Source organism: Phoca vitulina, unplaced genomic scaffold, assembly GCF_004348235.1.
Source record: "Phoca vitulina isolate PV1807 unplaced genomic scaffold, GSC_HSeal_1.0 scaffold35, whole genome shotgun sequence".
NCBI lineage: Eukaryota > Metazoa > Chordata > Mammalia > Carnivora > Phocidae > Phoca > Phoca vitulina.
This window is the reverse complement of record NW_022589738.1, coordinates 20,558,565-20,573,879: the sequence shown is the minus strand read 5'-3', so window position 1 is coordinate 20,573,879 and position 15,315 is coordinate 20,558,565. Positions and strand designations below refer to the sequence as shown.

The window sequence follows — 15,315 nt, the reverse complement described above, 5'->3', positions numbered from 1 at the left end:
TGGGCTTTCACAGCCACGCACACGGAATCGCCGAACACATCCCATGTCTCACCTGCCGCCCGCCGCACCTTCCCGGCCCTGAACCCTGTGTCCCCATCCAGGCCTCAGCTTAGACTGCAGACAGAGCCCCTTGTTTATTTGGGATCCAAGGTCCTAACCCCAGTGCCCTCTCCAATAAACTGCAGCCGAGTTCCCACGTTCTGGACGATCACCCCAGATCAGAGTTGGGGTCAGGTGGGCGGGGGTCTGGGGCCAAGGCCGTAGCAGGAGGAGCTAAGCCAACAGAGGGAACGGCTAGGGCAAGCGCTTGGCCATCGCCCCCAACATCCCAACTCCCTGCCCGAGGCCAGGTGCAGACCGGTGCTGGGGGCTCCTCAGGCCTCCCGGACCCGCCCCAGGAGGCCAGCGTTCTCCTGGCGAAGGGCTCGGTAGTCCTCGCGGATCTTCTCCAGGTTGCTGAGGGTCTTCTTCCCCATCTCCGTCTCAATCTAAGGCAACACGAATCGCACACCTTCTGTGTGCGGGGCCCCTGTCCCAGCTCCTGCTTGCCACCCCATCTCCATTAAGGCCGCTCGAGGTCCCTCCCGTGCTCCTCCCACCCTCCTCCCGCAACAGCATGCTGTGCCCTACCACCGGGCCTTTGCATGTGTCATCTGTTCGCCTAAAGCACCATTTGCTAACGTGGCAGCATGAGCCACCACATACTCTGGCTGAAGCCTCTGCCAGTGGCCCAGGGAGGCAGGTGCGAGGACCTTCGGGGTGGAAGCTAGGGCTCAGAGGAGGCTGCTGGCCGGTGCCAGGTCACACACACAGCTACTATGGGGCAAGGTTGAGAGTCCAGCCGTAGGCTGTGTCTGCTCCCACAGCCCCTCTGGGCGTAAACCAAGGTGCTGTCCACTGGCCTGCCTTGGTTTCCCCTCCTACCCCCAGGCCTCACCTGCTCCTCAAGGTCTCGAACTTCCCGCATGATTGTGCCTGTATCCTCGATGGTCTGGATGAGCTGGCTGCAGTTCTGGGGACGGCAGGAGCAGAAGGCTTGCACCCCCACCATGCCCCGCCCCGGCCAGCACCCCTCACGCGTCACCCACCTCGTGCAGGGCAGCTAGATACTTGTATGCCTTCCGAACGGCATCATCCTTCTTGGCATCCTGACCAGACAGAAGGGACCAGTGGGCTTCCCCCACGCCCCCCCAAATACCCCCTCCAGGACCCCCATAGGGCCACCCTCTCCCACTCCCCTGACTTCGTCCTCCGTGGTGCACAGCCAGGCCCGAGCCGCAGTGTACCTACACGGCTCGCACCAGGCCGAGGCCCAAGCCAACCTGTGAGCAGATAGGCAGGCGGGAGCCCAGCCTGCCCCCCGCCGCCCCCCAACCCGGCCCAGCCAAGCCCACACCTTGAACACGAGCTCATCGGTCACAGCAAACGTCCGGTCCAGCTTCCCCGACAGGGAGTTGATTTCCTTCTGAAGCTCCTTTGTGTCGGACAAGATCTGGCAGAGAACAGGGCAGCCATGAGCCCACGTGCGGCCCGGGCCGGCCGGCTGAGGGCAGAGTCGTGTGCGCGTGCTCACACCCAGACGGGGGCCCGCGTCACCGCGTCAGCTGTGGCTGGAGGGGGCTGGGTAGGAGGGTTCCGTGTTGGGGCGTGGCCAGACAGCTCTGCCTTTCGGAGGGTGTGAGGTCCCCACGTGGCCGTGCTACACGCACCTGCCCCTCGCGCGTGTCTGCCCGTCTGCCCCAACCCTCCACAGCCGCAGCGATGCACCTTAGTGATCTCTTCCTTCTGCTTCCGGATGTTGCCCACAATCTCCAGGATGCGCTGGGTATAGGCCAGCCGGGACACGTCTCTAGGCAGGGTCTCCAGCTCTGACACCTAGACAGGAACACAGCAGACACTCCCCTGGGACCCAGCCCCCCGCCCACTCGGAGCCACCCGGGGCCCCTGCACGGGCCTTACCAGCTGCTTGTAGGCCTCCTCCTTCCTGCGGGCCTCTTCGGCAGCTGCTCGAACACTCTGGTGCAGCTCCTGGATCTCTGCCAGCCGTCGAGAAGATTCCAGCTGCCAGGACCCCATGGGCAGAGGGAGAGTGAGCACAGCACAAGGATGGCCCCCCAGGGAGGGACCGAACCCGCCCCGCCCACAGCCCAGGACCCCACAACCTACCTCTCTGCAATCCTGGAGCTTTCGGAGGTGGCGGTACTCAGCCAGGAGAGGGACCCGGTGCTTTTCCCACTGACCCGCCAAGTGGATGACCCGCTGGGCGCTACTCTCCACCACGAGCTGGGGGGGGTAGGGGATCCGTGTCACACAGGCTGGACCCTTCCACCTCGAGCCGCCCCGCCCAGCCCCGGTGCCAGCCCCACCTGCAGCTTGGCCAGGTTGGCAGCCCCGTCAGGCAGCAGCTCCACTGCCCGGCTCTTCAAGCGCAGGGCCTGCTCCCGCTCCGCCGTGCTGAGCTCGCTCTGCCGGCGCTCCGTCTCCACCTGGCAGCCCATGACCCCCACTCCCGTCAGTGGAGGGGCCCAGCCGCACACCACAGCCTTCTAGGCCCCACCGAGCCTGGAAAGCCCTGGCCTAGCCTGAGCCCCCACAGACGAGAACACACCCCTCTACCCTCTAGCAGCCCCTTGACCCCTCCTGATGGTGACAGAAACCTATAAGCAGTGACAGACCCCCCCAGGCCCCTCTGCCCCCCCCCCCCCCACAGGCCCCCCCCCCCCCCCCCCAGGAAGCCCTGACAAGGCCCACAAGCCCCTGCCCAGACAGGTCCATCATATGCCCACGGATGCTCACACCCCTCCTGATTCTCACAGACACCCGCATGTCCTGACCGATGCCCACGGGTGCCCCTAACCCCCACAGGTCCGACCCCCCTGACCCTATATCCCCCTCTCACCCCCACTGATTCTCCTCAACCCTTGAGAGCCCACAGGTCCCCGAGGTCGCCTCTGAACCCTTCTGACGTCGGCAGACCTCCATGAAGTCCTCTCAGCCCCTTCAAGGCCCTCTAGGCCCTCTAGGCCCCACCGTGACCCAAACCCAGGGGGGCAGCCCCTCCCCCACCCCCACCTCCCACCTGCACAAGGTTGACTCCCAGGGTCTTCATGTTGGCTTCGACCTCTTCGATGTTGCAGTTCACTCCCTCCAGCTGTTCCCGAAGAGACTCCAGCTCCTTCTCTTGAGCTGCCCTCGTGTCCTGGGAGGCACAGGCCAGTAGGGGTGGGGGTGTGAGGCCCACTAGGCGGGGCAAGGGCCCAGAACCCCCGCCACGGCTCGGCTTACCTGTTCAGGCCGCTGGGAGGTGGCCGGCACATCACATACCTGGGCTGCCTGGACCTCGGGCTCCTGGGGGAGGGAGACGGGGGTATCCTGGCCATCGGAGAAGGCCCTGCCCCTCCCAGCCTCAGCACCTGCTCCAAGTGCCCTTCCAGCACCACGCTCCTGTCCACCCAACTGCTGACAGCTGTCAGGCTGGGTTTATGAGGACCCAGGCACTCTCTGAGACCTCAGGCTGGACTGTTTGCTCAGAAAGAAACCTCCCTGACCCTGACACAAGAAGGGGGCCCACGAGAAGGATGAGGGCCCCTCTAGGTCAAGGAGAGAAGATGTGTCCAGGGGAAACTGTCTGAGGGAAGCTGGGGTTTGCACAAAGAGCACCCCTCCCCCCTGACATGGTTCCCACCCCTCCCCCTTCTCCACCGAAGCTCTTGAGGAGCCAGGGGACCCCCAGTGCAGAGAGGGCACGCCCAGTGGGAACACGGGAACCTATGTGGATAAAGTGTGTCGTCTGCACAGAGAGCGGCCCTATCAGCCCAGCCGAGCCCACTCGGACCCACTCACCGGATGGAAGGTGAATTTCTCCGAGTGTGTGAAGCGGGAGCCCTTGGAAGCACCAGTCCTGGCCCCTGCACCCCAGGCCTGCAGCAGCTCTCCCAGGTCTCGGGCTTGGGGGGGAGCCCCGGGGCGGCCCCAGGTGTGGCGTAGATGCTCAGCCAGGTGCTTCTGCAGCCGCTGCCGCGGGGCCCGTGTATCGTCCTGGGTGCAGAAGGCGGGGCACACGGGAGGGTGTCGAGGCCTGCTGGGCACCCGAGGCCCTGCCTCCTCCGGGGAGCTGCCTGACAAAGGGCTATCAGCCAGTCCCCTCTCCTGACCCCCCGCTCTGGGAGCTCCCCAAGGACGGGGTCCCCCCCACAGCCATGCTTCTCTCCACCCACTCGCTCCCCACACCGGCAGTAAATCAGCAGCCTCCAAATCAGAGGGTGACACGGAAAGGCTACGTGGGGACAGAGCAGAGACAGAGAGTCAGAGGTGCTGGGCAAAGAAGCAGTGGAAGCAGAGCAGAATCGAGAGAGAGAGAACTAACAGAAGCAGTTTCAAGACAACTGGGGAAATCTGATTATGAAATCAGTGACGGATGGTGTTAAGGTGTTAATGTTATTAGGTGTGAAAATGACTGAGGGGTTACCTAAAAAGTGAATACCCTTATGAGTTAAGAGATGCACACTTCAGTATTTAGAGTCGAAATGGCATGTGTACCGGGATTTGCTTTAAAATAATACTGAGAAAACAACTGGGGGAGAACAGATGAAGAAAGATTGGTGAAAGGCTCATAGTTGAAGGTGGATGACGGGCACATAGGATTCGTTAGAATATTCTGTGTTTGAAAACGTCTCTAAGTTTAAAAAAGACACAAGTCAAGAGAGAACAAATGGCAGTGGGGGAGGCAGGGGCAGGCAGAAAGAGAGAGAGACAGAGGTGAACAGAAGGGAAGGGGAGAGACACAGTCTCAAAATGAGGAGACAGACAGAGGAGCAAGAAAGAGGGGCAGCAACACCACAGAACAAGAAAGACAGTGACCAGAAGAGACAATGCAGAGACCTAGGGACAGAAAAAATGAGCACCAGGGACAGTGGCAGAGACAGAGAAGGAATGAGAGACTCGGGGCGGGGCGGGGAAGAAGGTAATAGAAACAGGGAGGAAGTGGGCAAATCCTGACCACTCTGGTTACTAAGAACCTGCCCGTCGTTCGTCCTTCAGTCGTTCGGTGGAGCGCTGGCCTGAGGGGAGGGCACTATCACCCCCCAAGTCTCAGAACCGGAAACCGAGGCTCTGGGGTGGGGGAGGGAGAGTGACTTGTCTGAGGTCCACAGTCTTTCTGACTCCAGGGTTCTCGCAGGGGAGGAGCCAGGTAGGTGCATGCAGAGGGGAGGGGATGAGGGGCCAAGAGGGGAAAGGAGGGGGCAGAGGACCAAGGGACGCTGAGCTGCAAGCAGAGGCCTCGGCAGCAGGGAGCCGAGCTTTGGGCAGTACCTGGGTGGGATGGCGGGCTGCCCGGTGCACCCAGTCCTCATCCCCAGGGCGGTCCCGGCCCGTGTGCTGGCAGAGCTGGATGGCATGGCATTCGAGGAGTGAGGCCACCCTCCCGGCAGGCTGGGGCACCTGGGCGGGGGCTGGTAGCAGCAGAGGACTCGCCTGGAACTCCCGGGGCTCTGGAGGCAGGAACATGGTCAGCTAGCCCTCCCGCCTGGCCGCGGGGGTCAGGCCCACCTCCACCCTGCCCTCAGCCCCTCCCCACAGCCTCCCACTCACCTCCTCTGGAACTCAACTCAGGCATGACCAGCCTGGTGGTGTGGAAAGGCTTCTGGGAGACGGAGCCCTGGGGGGAGAGCAGAATCAGAGCCTCCATGATGAACTGTGGTGGGGGGGGCCACTGGTGGGGAGGGCAAACACCTGAGTGACCAGATGGGGCCAAGGTGAGGGGACAGGCAACATCGATGTGAGTTGGGGGGTTCCACCTGGAGGTGCTGTAGCTTGGGAGTGCGAAGGAGGGGTGGGACCCAGGGCAGGGCCAGCTGGTCCCGGATTTGGCTCCCGATGGCCCGGAGAAGGATAGCTGAGTCTCCTGTGGGGGGTGGGGAAGGAGCATCCATCAGGTGACAGTGCCTTAACCCCAAAACTGCAGATCCTGGGAGAGCAGCCGGGGCTCCCGGACTCCCTCCCAGAGATGCATATCTGTCTAGCTATCATTCTCACCTTCGGCCATTCAACAAACACTTACTGAGCACCTACTGCATACCAGTCACTGTTCTAGACTCTTGGGATACTTCAGCGAACAAACTGAGAAGTACCCCTGCCCTCACGGAGCCGGCATGCTGGTAGAGGAGAACACGAATCAGGTACTTCTGAGTACAAGACAGAAATCTGCCAGGTGATGATCCAAGGGGAGGGTAAAGACTATTGAGAGGGGCATGTAATTTTATTTTTTTTTTAAAGATTTTATTTATTTATTTGACAGAGAGACAGCGAGAGAGGGAACACAAGCAGGGGGAGTGGGAAAGGGAGAAGCAGGCTTCCTGCCGAGCCGGGAGCCCGATGTGGGACTCGATCCCGGGACTCCAGGATCATGACCTGAGCCGAAGGCAGTCGCTTAACCAACTGAGTCACCCAGGCGCCCCGAGGGGCATGTAATTTTAAACAAGGCAGTTGGAGGAAGGCCTCCCTGAGGTGTCACGTGAACAGAGCCTCTAAAAGGTAAGAAAGTGAACCAGGAAGACATTTAGGGGAAGAATAATCTGGCAAATACAAAGGCCCCCAGGCTGGAGCACACCTGGAGTCTCTGAGAAGCACTAAGGAGGCCCGTGTGGCTGGAGTGGGGAGGAGGAGGGGGAGCGAGGAGGAGGTGAGGCAGAGGGGCCCCTCCCAGCACCAACTCCCCAACTGGGGCAGCTCAAGCCCAGGCCCCCTTCCCCCTGCCCTGCCTCCCCTCCCCCAGCCCCAATCCTCCCTTCCACCCCAGCTCTCGCAAAGATACATCCCCCACCCCACCCCTAGTCAACCTTTTTACCACCTCCACCTGTCTCTCGGCCCCTACAACACCCAGGAATGCCACGCTCTCCTTTACCCCCACCGTGCCCTGGGCAGACCATACCTGCAGGCTGATCTGCATCCTCAGAGGCATCAGAGGGCAGACGCTCAGCCAAGAAGAGAAGCAGGTCCCGGAGATCTGGCTCACTGGGGTAAAGGAAGTTCTGATAGCCAAGCTCCAAGGGATAGCCCAGGTCCTGGGGGTTGGGGAGATGGCCTCTATCAGTCAGACAGGCAGAATCCTCCTACCCTGGAAGCCCTGGGCCTAGACCACAAATGCTCCCACTCTCTCACCAACCACCACTCTCTGAACTTCACCTTGACTCCCCCAAAGGCCTCCAGGCCTCCTGGGGGAAGGGGGGGAACCACAGAGTGATTATAGTCAATGCTACAGAGAGCCAGAAATAAGATTAAAGCTCTGGCCTTTCTAACTATGACCCCAAATCCAGAGGCCATAAAGGAGAAGATCAGTATTTCTGAATCCCTGAAAAGAAACAAAAATTTTAAAGAATATAATTACCAAAGTCAAAAGAGAGATAACAAGCTAGAAAAAAAATATTTGGAGTTCATATCACAGACAAAGAGTAAATCTACCTAGTATATAAAGAGTGTCTAAAATCAAACAAGCAGAAAAGACCAGCAATGCAAGAGAAAAGAAGGCAAAAGATAGGAGGAGGCAGTTCACAGAAAAAGAAATGAAAATGGCCCTTAAACCTAGGCAAATTTGCTGCAACTGAAAGCACACAGAGAGATCTCACACACGTATCACTGATCCAGGACAACCTGATGATCCGTTCTCCAGGTGTGCGCTGGGAGGGAGATACCATCACTCGGGCAGCATTCCTGCCCAAAACCTGAATCTGATCATCAGAAAACACTGTGACCCACTCAAAGTGTAGGCCATCCCAGGCAACAGCCAGCCTGGACTCTTGGAAAACATTTGTCTTCACAAAAGAAACAAAGAAACAAAAACCAAGGAGGACTGTTGGCTATGCAAGATTAGAGAAGTAAAAGTGAAATAAAATGTATGATCTTTGATTAGACACTACAGTTAAAAAAAAAAAAACAAAGATTGAGGGGGAAAAAAAGAATAGAGTGGAATACAGAAAAAAAAAAAAAACAGAGATAGCGGATATTTTTGGGACAACTGGGGAAATTCCACCAGGTGCTAGATATGAGATACTACTGTTCTAATACATACTATCGATTGTTAATACATACGATCAATATTCAATTTCACCGGTGTGATCACAATATTGTGGTTGTGCTGGCAAGTGCCCTTCTACTTAAGAGAGGCGTGCTGAAAATTGTAGGTACGGAGTTATCACGCTGTCTGCCATTTTCAAATGGTTCGGCAAAAAAGTGTGTGTGTGTGTCTATGTATCTATGTACAGAGAAAAGAATGGAGCAAAATGCTACCAAACATTTGCCCGAGTACAAAGCTGGGGAGAAAGACGATACTGAGATATCATTCCTCACCTACTGAAGGGGCACAAGTCAGTGGGCCAGGCTGTGGCGAAGCAGGCGCTCTCTCCCATGCTGCTGGTGGGAAGGCAGAAATGAAACAAAGCCCAGCGAGGGCAACTGGGCAAAGTCCGACAAAACAACATCTGCTTTTACCCTTCCACCTAGCAATCCTACTTTGAGGAGCTGACCATGAAGCCATGCCCCTAACGATTCAAGAGGACAGATGCGTGCGATCCCTCCTTAGCATTATTTGCATGTGATTCCTCCAAAGCATTATTTGCAAAATACTGGAAATGCCTTAAATGTCCAAGCAATTAATACATTTAATGCAGCTGTTAGGGGGGATTTAAAAAAAGGTAAGAAGGGGAGAAATGAGTCTTCCTCCTCTATATGAGAAAGACTTTGATTATCTCCCTTTTAATTCTTTTTTTTTAAAGATTTTATTTATTTATTTGAGAGAGAGAGAGAGAGAGAGCACACAAGCAGGGGGAGCTGCAGGCAGAGGGAGAGGGAGAAGCAGGCTCCCCGTGACGCGGGGCTCGATCCCAGGACCCTGGGATCATGACCTGAGCCGAAGGCAGACGCCTAACCGCCTGAGCCGCCCAGGCACCCCTCCCTTTTAATTCTTATGATACCATCAAACACTGCTTTCTTCCACCACTTCTGAGGTATAGGGTCTCCTCCTCCAGCACCCATAAAAAATGAATAACAATGATGACAACAATGGTGGATACTCTGTCAAGCCCTTTCTATTTTCCATGCCTTGATTCCTTAAACCAAACACAGGAATGGGTCGCTAGTCTTTATTTTCCCTCATTTTACAGGTTTCCCATAAATCAAAATTACCAACTGTACCAAAGTGCTGTGAGGTCCGAATTATCCTCAAAAGGCTAGGGGTTCATTGCCCTCACTTCCTCTTCCTCCGCGTGACATACTTTATTAATTTACGACAGAGCACTAGTTCCTTAGAGAGCCTTTTCTCGACAGAACAGCCACAGTAATGGAAAAAAAAAAAAAAGTTGCTAAAGAAGAAATATAAAGGGGCAAAGCCCTGGAAAGGGAAAGGCTGTGAAAACGAACTTCAAAAACAAACTTCATGTAGTTCACAGATGACCTCAAGCCGACCCTTCTGATCATTAGAAGAGGGCCTTTCTCCCAGGGCCCCAAACCAGGAAGCAGATTTTTGGTTTTGTTTTTCCCCTTCCAGGCTCTGCAGAGTATGCAAATGTGCTCTCTGGAGCAGAACAACCAGGAAATGGAGCAGAACATGCAAGGCCACGAAGAGGAAGGATATGATGTCCAATCGTAATCAATAAAATGCTCTAAGGGGATCCATTTTTCATGCAAGGGTTTTTAGACTATTTCAAAGAAATAGGTTCTTGCCTTGCTTCATGGCTTGTCTATATCCTAGACGGTTATTAAGTTAGGCGAAGGGGACTTTTGGTCTGTGTCATGAATCATTGCTTACAACCAGAAACTGGGCAATCAAAATCTACTAAGCAAGAGAAAAAGAAAGGAAGGAAAAAAGGAAGGGAGCAAATAAGTATATTCACATTGGCTTATATCTGCATTAAAAAAAAAAAAACCCAGGGGGAAAAAAAAAACCTAGAAAGACACACAGAAACCAGTCAGTCATCCCCTTCTAGCAGATAGGCAGGAGAACGGGGTGAACGGTTCGGAGCGTGAGACTCTGCCAGGTATCACGTTCCTTCCATCACACCCTGGAGATCTCTCTTACCCTTTCAGTGGTTAACCACCTTTTACCTAATTAACAATTCTTTATATTGAAATGTCCCTGTTCAAATTACAGCTGGGGTTTCGGTCTCCAGACTGGACCCTGACTAACAGAATGACCTACTCGAAACAATCATTTTCTTTAAAAGGGGACTTAGAGGCTTTAGTGTAAAAAGATCGGGACTGAAATCCAGCCCTTACCACTTACTGGCTAAGGCCTTGGACCGATTATTGAACCACCCGGAAGCTCAGTTTCCTAGCTGTAAAATGGGGCTGATAGGACTTTCCCTATGTGTCTGCTTTAAGAGCTCACAGGCCCCATCAGGGTTTGGCACGGGGCCTGAGAAACGGGCCCAGAATGCAAGCCTGATTCTCTGTCAGAGTTGCCATCGGTCCGGAGCTGCACGGACTCTGAAAGCAGACTTCCCAGACTCAAATCCAAGCTTTGCCTCTGACCCACTGTGTGACCTCGGGCAAATCACTTAACTTCTCTGGGCTTTACTTTCCTCCTCTGAAAAAAAAAAGGGGGATACCGACAATACCTACTTGAGAAAGCTGTCATGAGAATGAAGTTAAGCTCACACCGCATTACCACAGCGCCCGGCCCAGGGTAGGTACTCGGAAAACATCCTTATTATCTGCCTGTGTGTGTATTAGGTCACAACAGAAGGCGGATTTATGTCAGAGGGTCACCGTCACAAGAGTGTGAAAACCACTGGCTTTTGAGCGACTTTACTTTGGGTTTTTTCCGACACCTGCAATCAAAGAGTTGTGACTAATACAGAAACTCATTCCAGGAGTCAGGTGTGTGAAGTGACAGACACCAAAATATGGAGGTGGCTGAGTGGCAGAAAGCGGTGCCAGGCATGGGGCATGTGAAGAGGCGGCCAGCAGGAGAAGAGCCTGAGAACCCCTGAGAGCCAGGCGAACCTGAGAGCTAAGCGACCAGCAGAGCACCGCGGCCTACTGGTAAGAGACAGAAGCTGCACAAGCAAGGTCTGAGTTCAAGAAACCCCACCACCCTGTCCCCAGGGCCTAAATGGAAATTTTCACTGTATTTACTCTACTCTCCCTCCACCACCATATCCTCGGTCTGTTGGCCGAGTTCACATCCGTTACGTAGCCAGAGGCGGCTGGAATGCAAGTGGCCAGATCAGGCCTCTCTAAGAATAGTAATACCACTTACACAGAGCTCATTATAGCCAGCTTTTTCTACAGTAACTTCTTTTTACTCGTCATAGCAACCCTAGGTGGTAGGTACAACTCGTATGCCTGTTTTACACAGGAGGAAACAGGCCCAAAGAGGTTAAGAGACTGACCCAACGTCGCAGAGCGAGCAAGCCAGGAGAAATGACATTACTCAGAGCCCCTGGAGATAGCTCTGTACTGGGTAGGTATGAGTGCTTCGTCACAAGGCCCTTTACCTATGAGAGATACAGTTCGGGAATTATTCTCAGGAGGGGCAGGGCCACGAGGGGGAACGCAGCAGAAACACAGTTTTACTTAACCAGCATACCTTCCTTTGGGTAACCCTCTGACCCCCAACTCCCAAGCGATCCTGAAGGAGCAGCCAATCACATTGTCCTAGAGGGATGACCCTGTGATCCACGCCAGGCCAATCAGAGTACACAGTGATTAATTTAGGAGTGAGCCCGCGACCCAAGCCAAGCTTTTTCTGGAACTCGTAAATGGATACGATGGGCGGGGCGGGGGGCAATTCTAGCACCACCTTAGTGGTGCTAAGCTTAAAATGTGGGAACCAGGGCCAGCCCAGGCACAAACTGGATCAACTCATATAATGCTCCTAACAACTCTACTTTTATCATCTCAGTTTCACAAATAAGGAAACTGAGGCCCAGAAGGGTTAGGGTCACACAGTTAGCAAGTGGTGTAGTGAGGGTCAGAGCTACTCAGGCGGTTTGACCATAGAGCCAGCAGCCTTAACTGCTAATGAACGCTAAGCCACAAGAGGAGGTGGCAGAGAGGAAAGGCAAGCGTTTCTAAGGAGCTCAGGGACTTTGTGAAGGAGGAAGGAAGAGGCTGTGTGTATTGGGAGGAAGGCACTCACCATGCAGGCCTGAGCCAGGCTCATGGCCAGGCGGAACCGGGCAGACATGGCCAGAGGCAGCAGGGGGCTGAGGCCAGAGCCCACGGCAGGGTTGATCACACGCAGGCAGCGGACCACAGCTTCTACAACCAACTCAGTGGTGAAGGCTCGCAGTGTCTGCACATCTGGAGGAACTGCCCTGAAAAAGAAGAGCGCGGGCTCAAAGCAGCCAGGCAACAGGGATCAGGCTGGGCCCTGCTGCCTTCTGGAGTGGGAGAGGATGGGGTAGGAGTAGGGGAGGATGGCCAGAGTTCAGACAGGTCCTGGGTGTTGGTGACTGCAACTTCCATTTGGAAAACTAAGAACTGGGGAAGCTGGGGAAGTCCTTAGGTCTTAATGGTGGACGGAAGGGATCTGAATTAAAAAAAAATCTTAAATTGCCATATGCTTAAAAGTCTGGGGTCTGAGAAGGGCAAAGGACCCAGGTGGCATGCTCTCTATGTTTCTGTATCCCCAGGTATGTCCCCTGCACGTCAGGGGCCCCTAAATATCGAGCTTCTAGGGTTTTGAGACTAGATACTGTGAGGCTCAGGTTTGCAGGAGTTCCAAATGTCAGGGTCCCTAGATGTCAAAATCCCCGGATAGCAAGACCTTCTAGTTTCAAGCAATCCAGAAATCAGGCTCCCTAGATGTTGGCATCCTCAGTTTTTAGGGTTCTTGAATGCAGAAGTCCTTGTGTGTCAGGGTCACTAAGTGTTGAGGTCGCCAGATTTTAAGGTCTGGGGATTTTAAAAGCCCAGGTGTCGGGAAACAGGGTTTAAAGGTTCCCAAGTATCCAGTCCCAGGGTTTTTGAGTGCCAGGGCCCTGGGTGTTTAAAATCCCTGGTTCTCAAAATACAGGTGGCTTAGATTTTCCAAATACCAGGGTCCCAGGGTATTGATGTCAAGAACCACATATTTCAGGATCCTGGGTGTCGGGGATCCAAGGTTTTAAGCTCTGGAGGTCTCTGGGTCCTGGAATTTGGGGGTTACCAAGTGTCGTGGGCAAAGGATTTGGGAGCTCCCCGATGTCAGAGTGCGTGCATGCATGTGTGTGTCTGTCTGTCTGTGTAAGGAGGGGGTGTTTTAGGGTCCTGGAAGTTGGAGCCCCAGATGTCAGGGTCTGGGTTTTAAGGTTCCCGGGTGACTGGGTCCACAGTTTTGGAGTCCCGGATGTGGGCATTCGGGGTGGGCGGGGGCTGTATCCTTACGTGCCGGCCTGGCGCAGGGAATGGATGAGGATTCGGTCCGCCTCCTCCATGGTGGAGCTGTGTTCGAGTCTGAGGCCGGAGCCAGGGCCGGGTCCGAGCAAGAGAGGCGCAGCTGAAACCCCGCTCCGCACTGGCGGTCCAAGGAGTGTCACAGGGTGCGCGGGGAGAGCCGGGATGTGTAGTTCGGAGAGCGAGTGTGGCGCACGCCGGATGTCTGGCGTCCTGGTGCGAAGGTGCGTCTGCAGGCTTGAGCCTGCAATGGCTGCTGGGAGTTGTAGTTCTTCCGCTTGCAGTCCGGTGGGTTCTTCCAAGGGGGCGAAGAAGTGTATTTTGAGCGCGTGCGCGAGCGTGTGCGTGTGCGTGTGTGTGCGTGTGTGCCTGTGTATGCGCGTGAGCGCGCGCGCAATGGTAGAAAAGGGACCAGACGGAGAGCGGCTTCCTGACTCATTCATTTAAGGCGACATTCATCTTCCGTATTGTAAAAGCGTACAAGTTAAGGGCAGGGGCTTTAGCAGAAAGCGGCTACGGTTGCGTCTCAGCTTTTTAGCTCAAGTCTTTAGCTCAGCTAGCTAAAGGTGCAACCGTGGGCAGGTTACGTAACTTCCCTGTGTCTAAGTTTCCTCATCTGTAAAATAGAACTATGAGTATAACTGCTTCCTAGGATTAAAACAATTCATGTAAAGCTTTGTTACTATGTGCCTGACACATAATACAGTAGGAAAGCGCTACGTAAATTGTAGTCACTAGTATTCATGCAGTCCATAAATGCTTTCTTTTAAAGTTATACATATGTGTACGCTCCAAAGAATAATTACACAGTAAACATTCATGTAACCACCATTCATTAAAAAGACCACCCCGTTTCCACTGCTCAGTAGTGCCATGTTTGTCATAAATAAATCATGTGCGGGGCGCCTGGGGGCTCAGTCGTTAAGTGTCTGCCTTCGGCCCAGGTCATGATCCCAGGGTGCTGGGATCGAGCCCCTCATCGGGCTCCCTGCTCAGCAGGGAGCCTGCTTCTCCTTCTCCCTCTGTCTACCACTCTGCCTACTTGTGCTCTCTCTCTGTCAAATAAATAAATAAAATCTTTTTTAAAAAATAATAAATCATGTGTACATATATGTGGGGCTCAGTTTCTGAACTCTATTCTGTTCTTAATTACTGTAGCTTTATAACACGCCTTGATATCTGATCTGGAATGGTCCTCCCATCTTGTTCTTTTTCAAAGGATTTTGGCTCTTCTAGATCCTTTGTATATCGATTTACATTTTAGAATCAGTTTGTCAAATTCCATGGAAAAATCTTTCGGGATTTCACTTGGGACTGCACTGAATGTCTAAATCACTTTGGGAAGAATTGACATTTTCACAACATTGACTATTTCTATTAGTAAATTTAATATATCTCTCCATTTCCTTAGGTCCCCTTTAATCACTTGACAATATTTGAAAATTTTTTCCATGGAGATCTTACACATAAGTATATTATGTTAGGTCTATTTTTATGTACTTCAAAGCTCAGATACTGTTGGGAAATGATATCATTTTTCTTATTTTAATTTCTGACTGGTGCTGGTATATATTTTATAAATTTTTTAAAAGATTTTATTTATTTTTGACAGAGAGAGTGTACAAGCAGGGGAAGCAACAGGCAGAGGGAGAGGGAGAAGCAGGCTCCTCGCTGAGCAAGGAGCCCGATGTGGGGCTCGATCCCAGGATCCTGGGATCATGACCCGAGGAGAAGGCAGACGCTTAACCATCTGAGTCACCCAGGCGCCCCTATAAAAATCAGTGCCTTTTCTGTTGCCAGGCTCTAGCCCATAAATGTCCCATCTTTACCCCTACTCACCCTCCCATCCAACCCTGCTATGGCCCCGCCCTGTGACCTTAATCTCTCTAAAGCTGGGGGAAAAGAGGGGGGCTGTGTGCAGATGGCTCTTCAACCTGGAAA

General features: G+C 53.9%; 1 protein-coding gene across 2 annotated transcripts; it reads right to left on the bottom strand.

Moving 5' to 3' along the window:
- Positions 1-77: 77 nt before the first annotated feature.
- On the bottom strand, positions 78-13,590 carry CCDC22 (coiled-coil domain containing 22). 2 transcript variants are annotated; one of them, XM_032426735.1, is made up of 17 exons: positions 13,366-13,590; positions 12,137-12,314; positions 6,932-7,064; positions 5,799-5,905; positions 5,593-5,659; positions 5,314-5,492; positions 3,844-4,038; positions 3,286-3,348; positions 3,080-3,199; positions 2,367-2,486; positions 2,167-2,283; positions 1,960-2,061; positions 1,768-1,875; positions 1,397-1,492; positions 1,089-1,148; positions 938-1,012; positions 78-488 (listed from the first exon to the last, which is right to left on the bottom strand). In XM_032426735.1, exons 1-17 carry the CDS (start codon positions 13,413-13,415, stop codon positions 375-377), a joined length of 1,884 nt encoding a protein of 627 aa, XP_032282626.1. In that variant the 5' UTR covers positions 13,416-13,590; the 3' UTR covers positions 78-374. The 2 variants fall into 2 exon arrangements, with proteins under 2 accessions (XP_032282626.1, XP_032282627.1); XM_032426736.1 differs by lacking the exons at positions 5,799-5,905; positions 6,932-7,064.
- Between the last annotated feature and the right edge of the window lie 1,725 nt (positions 13,591-15,315).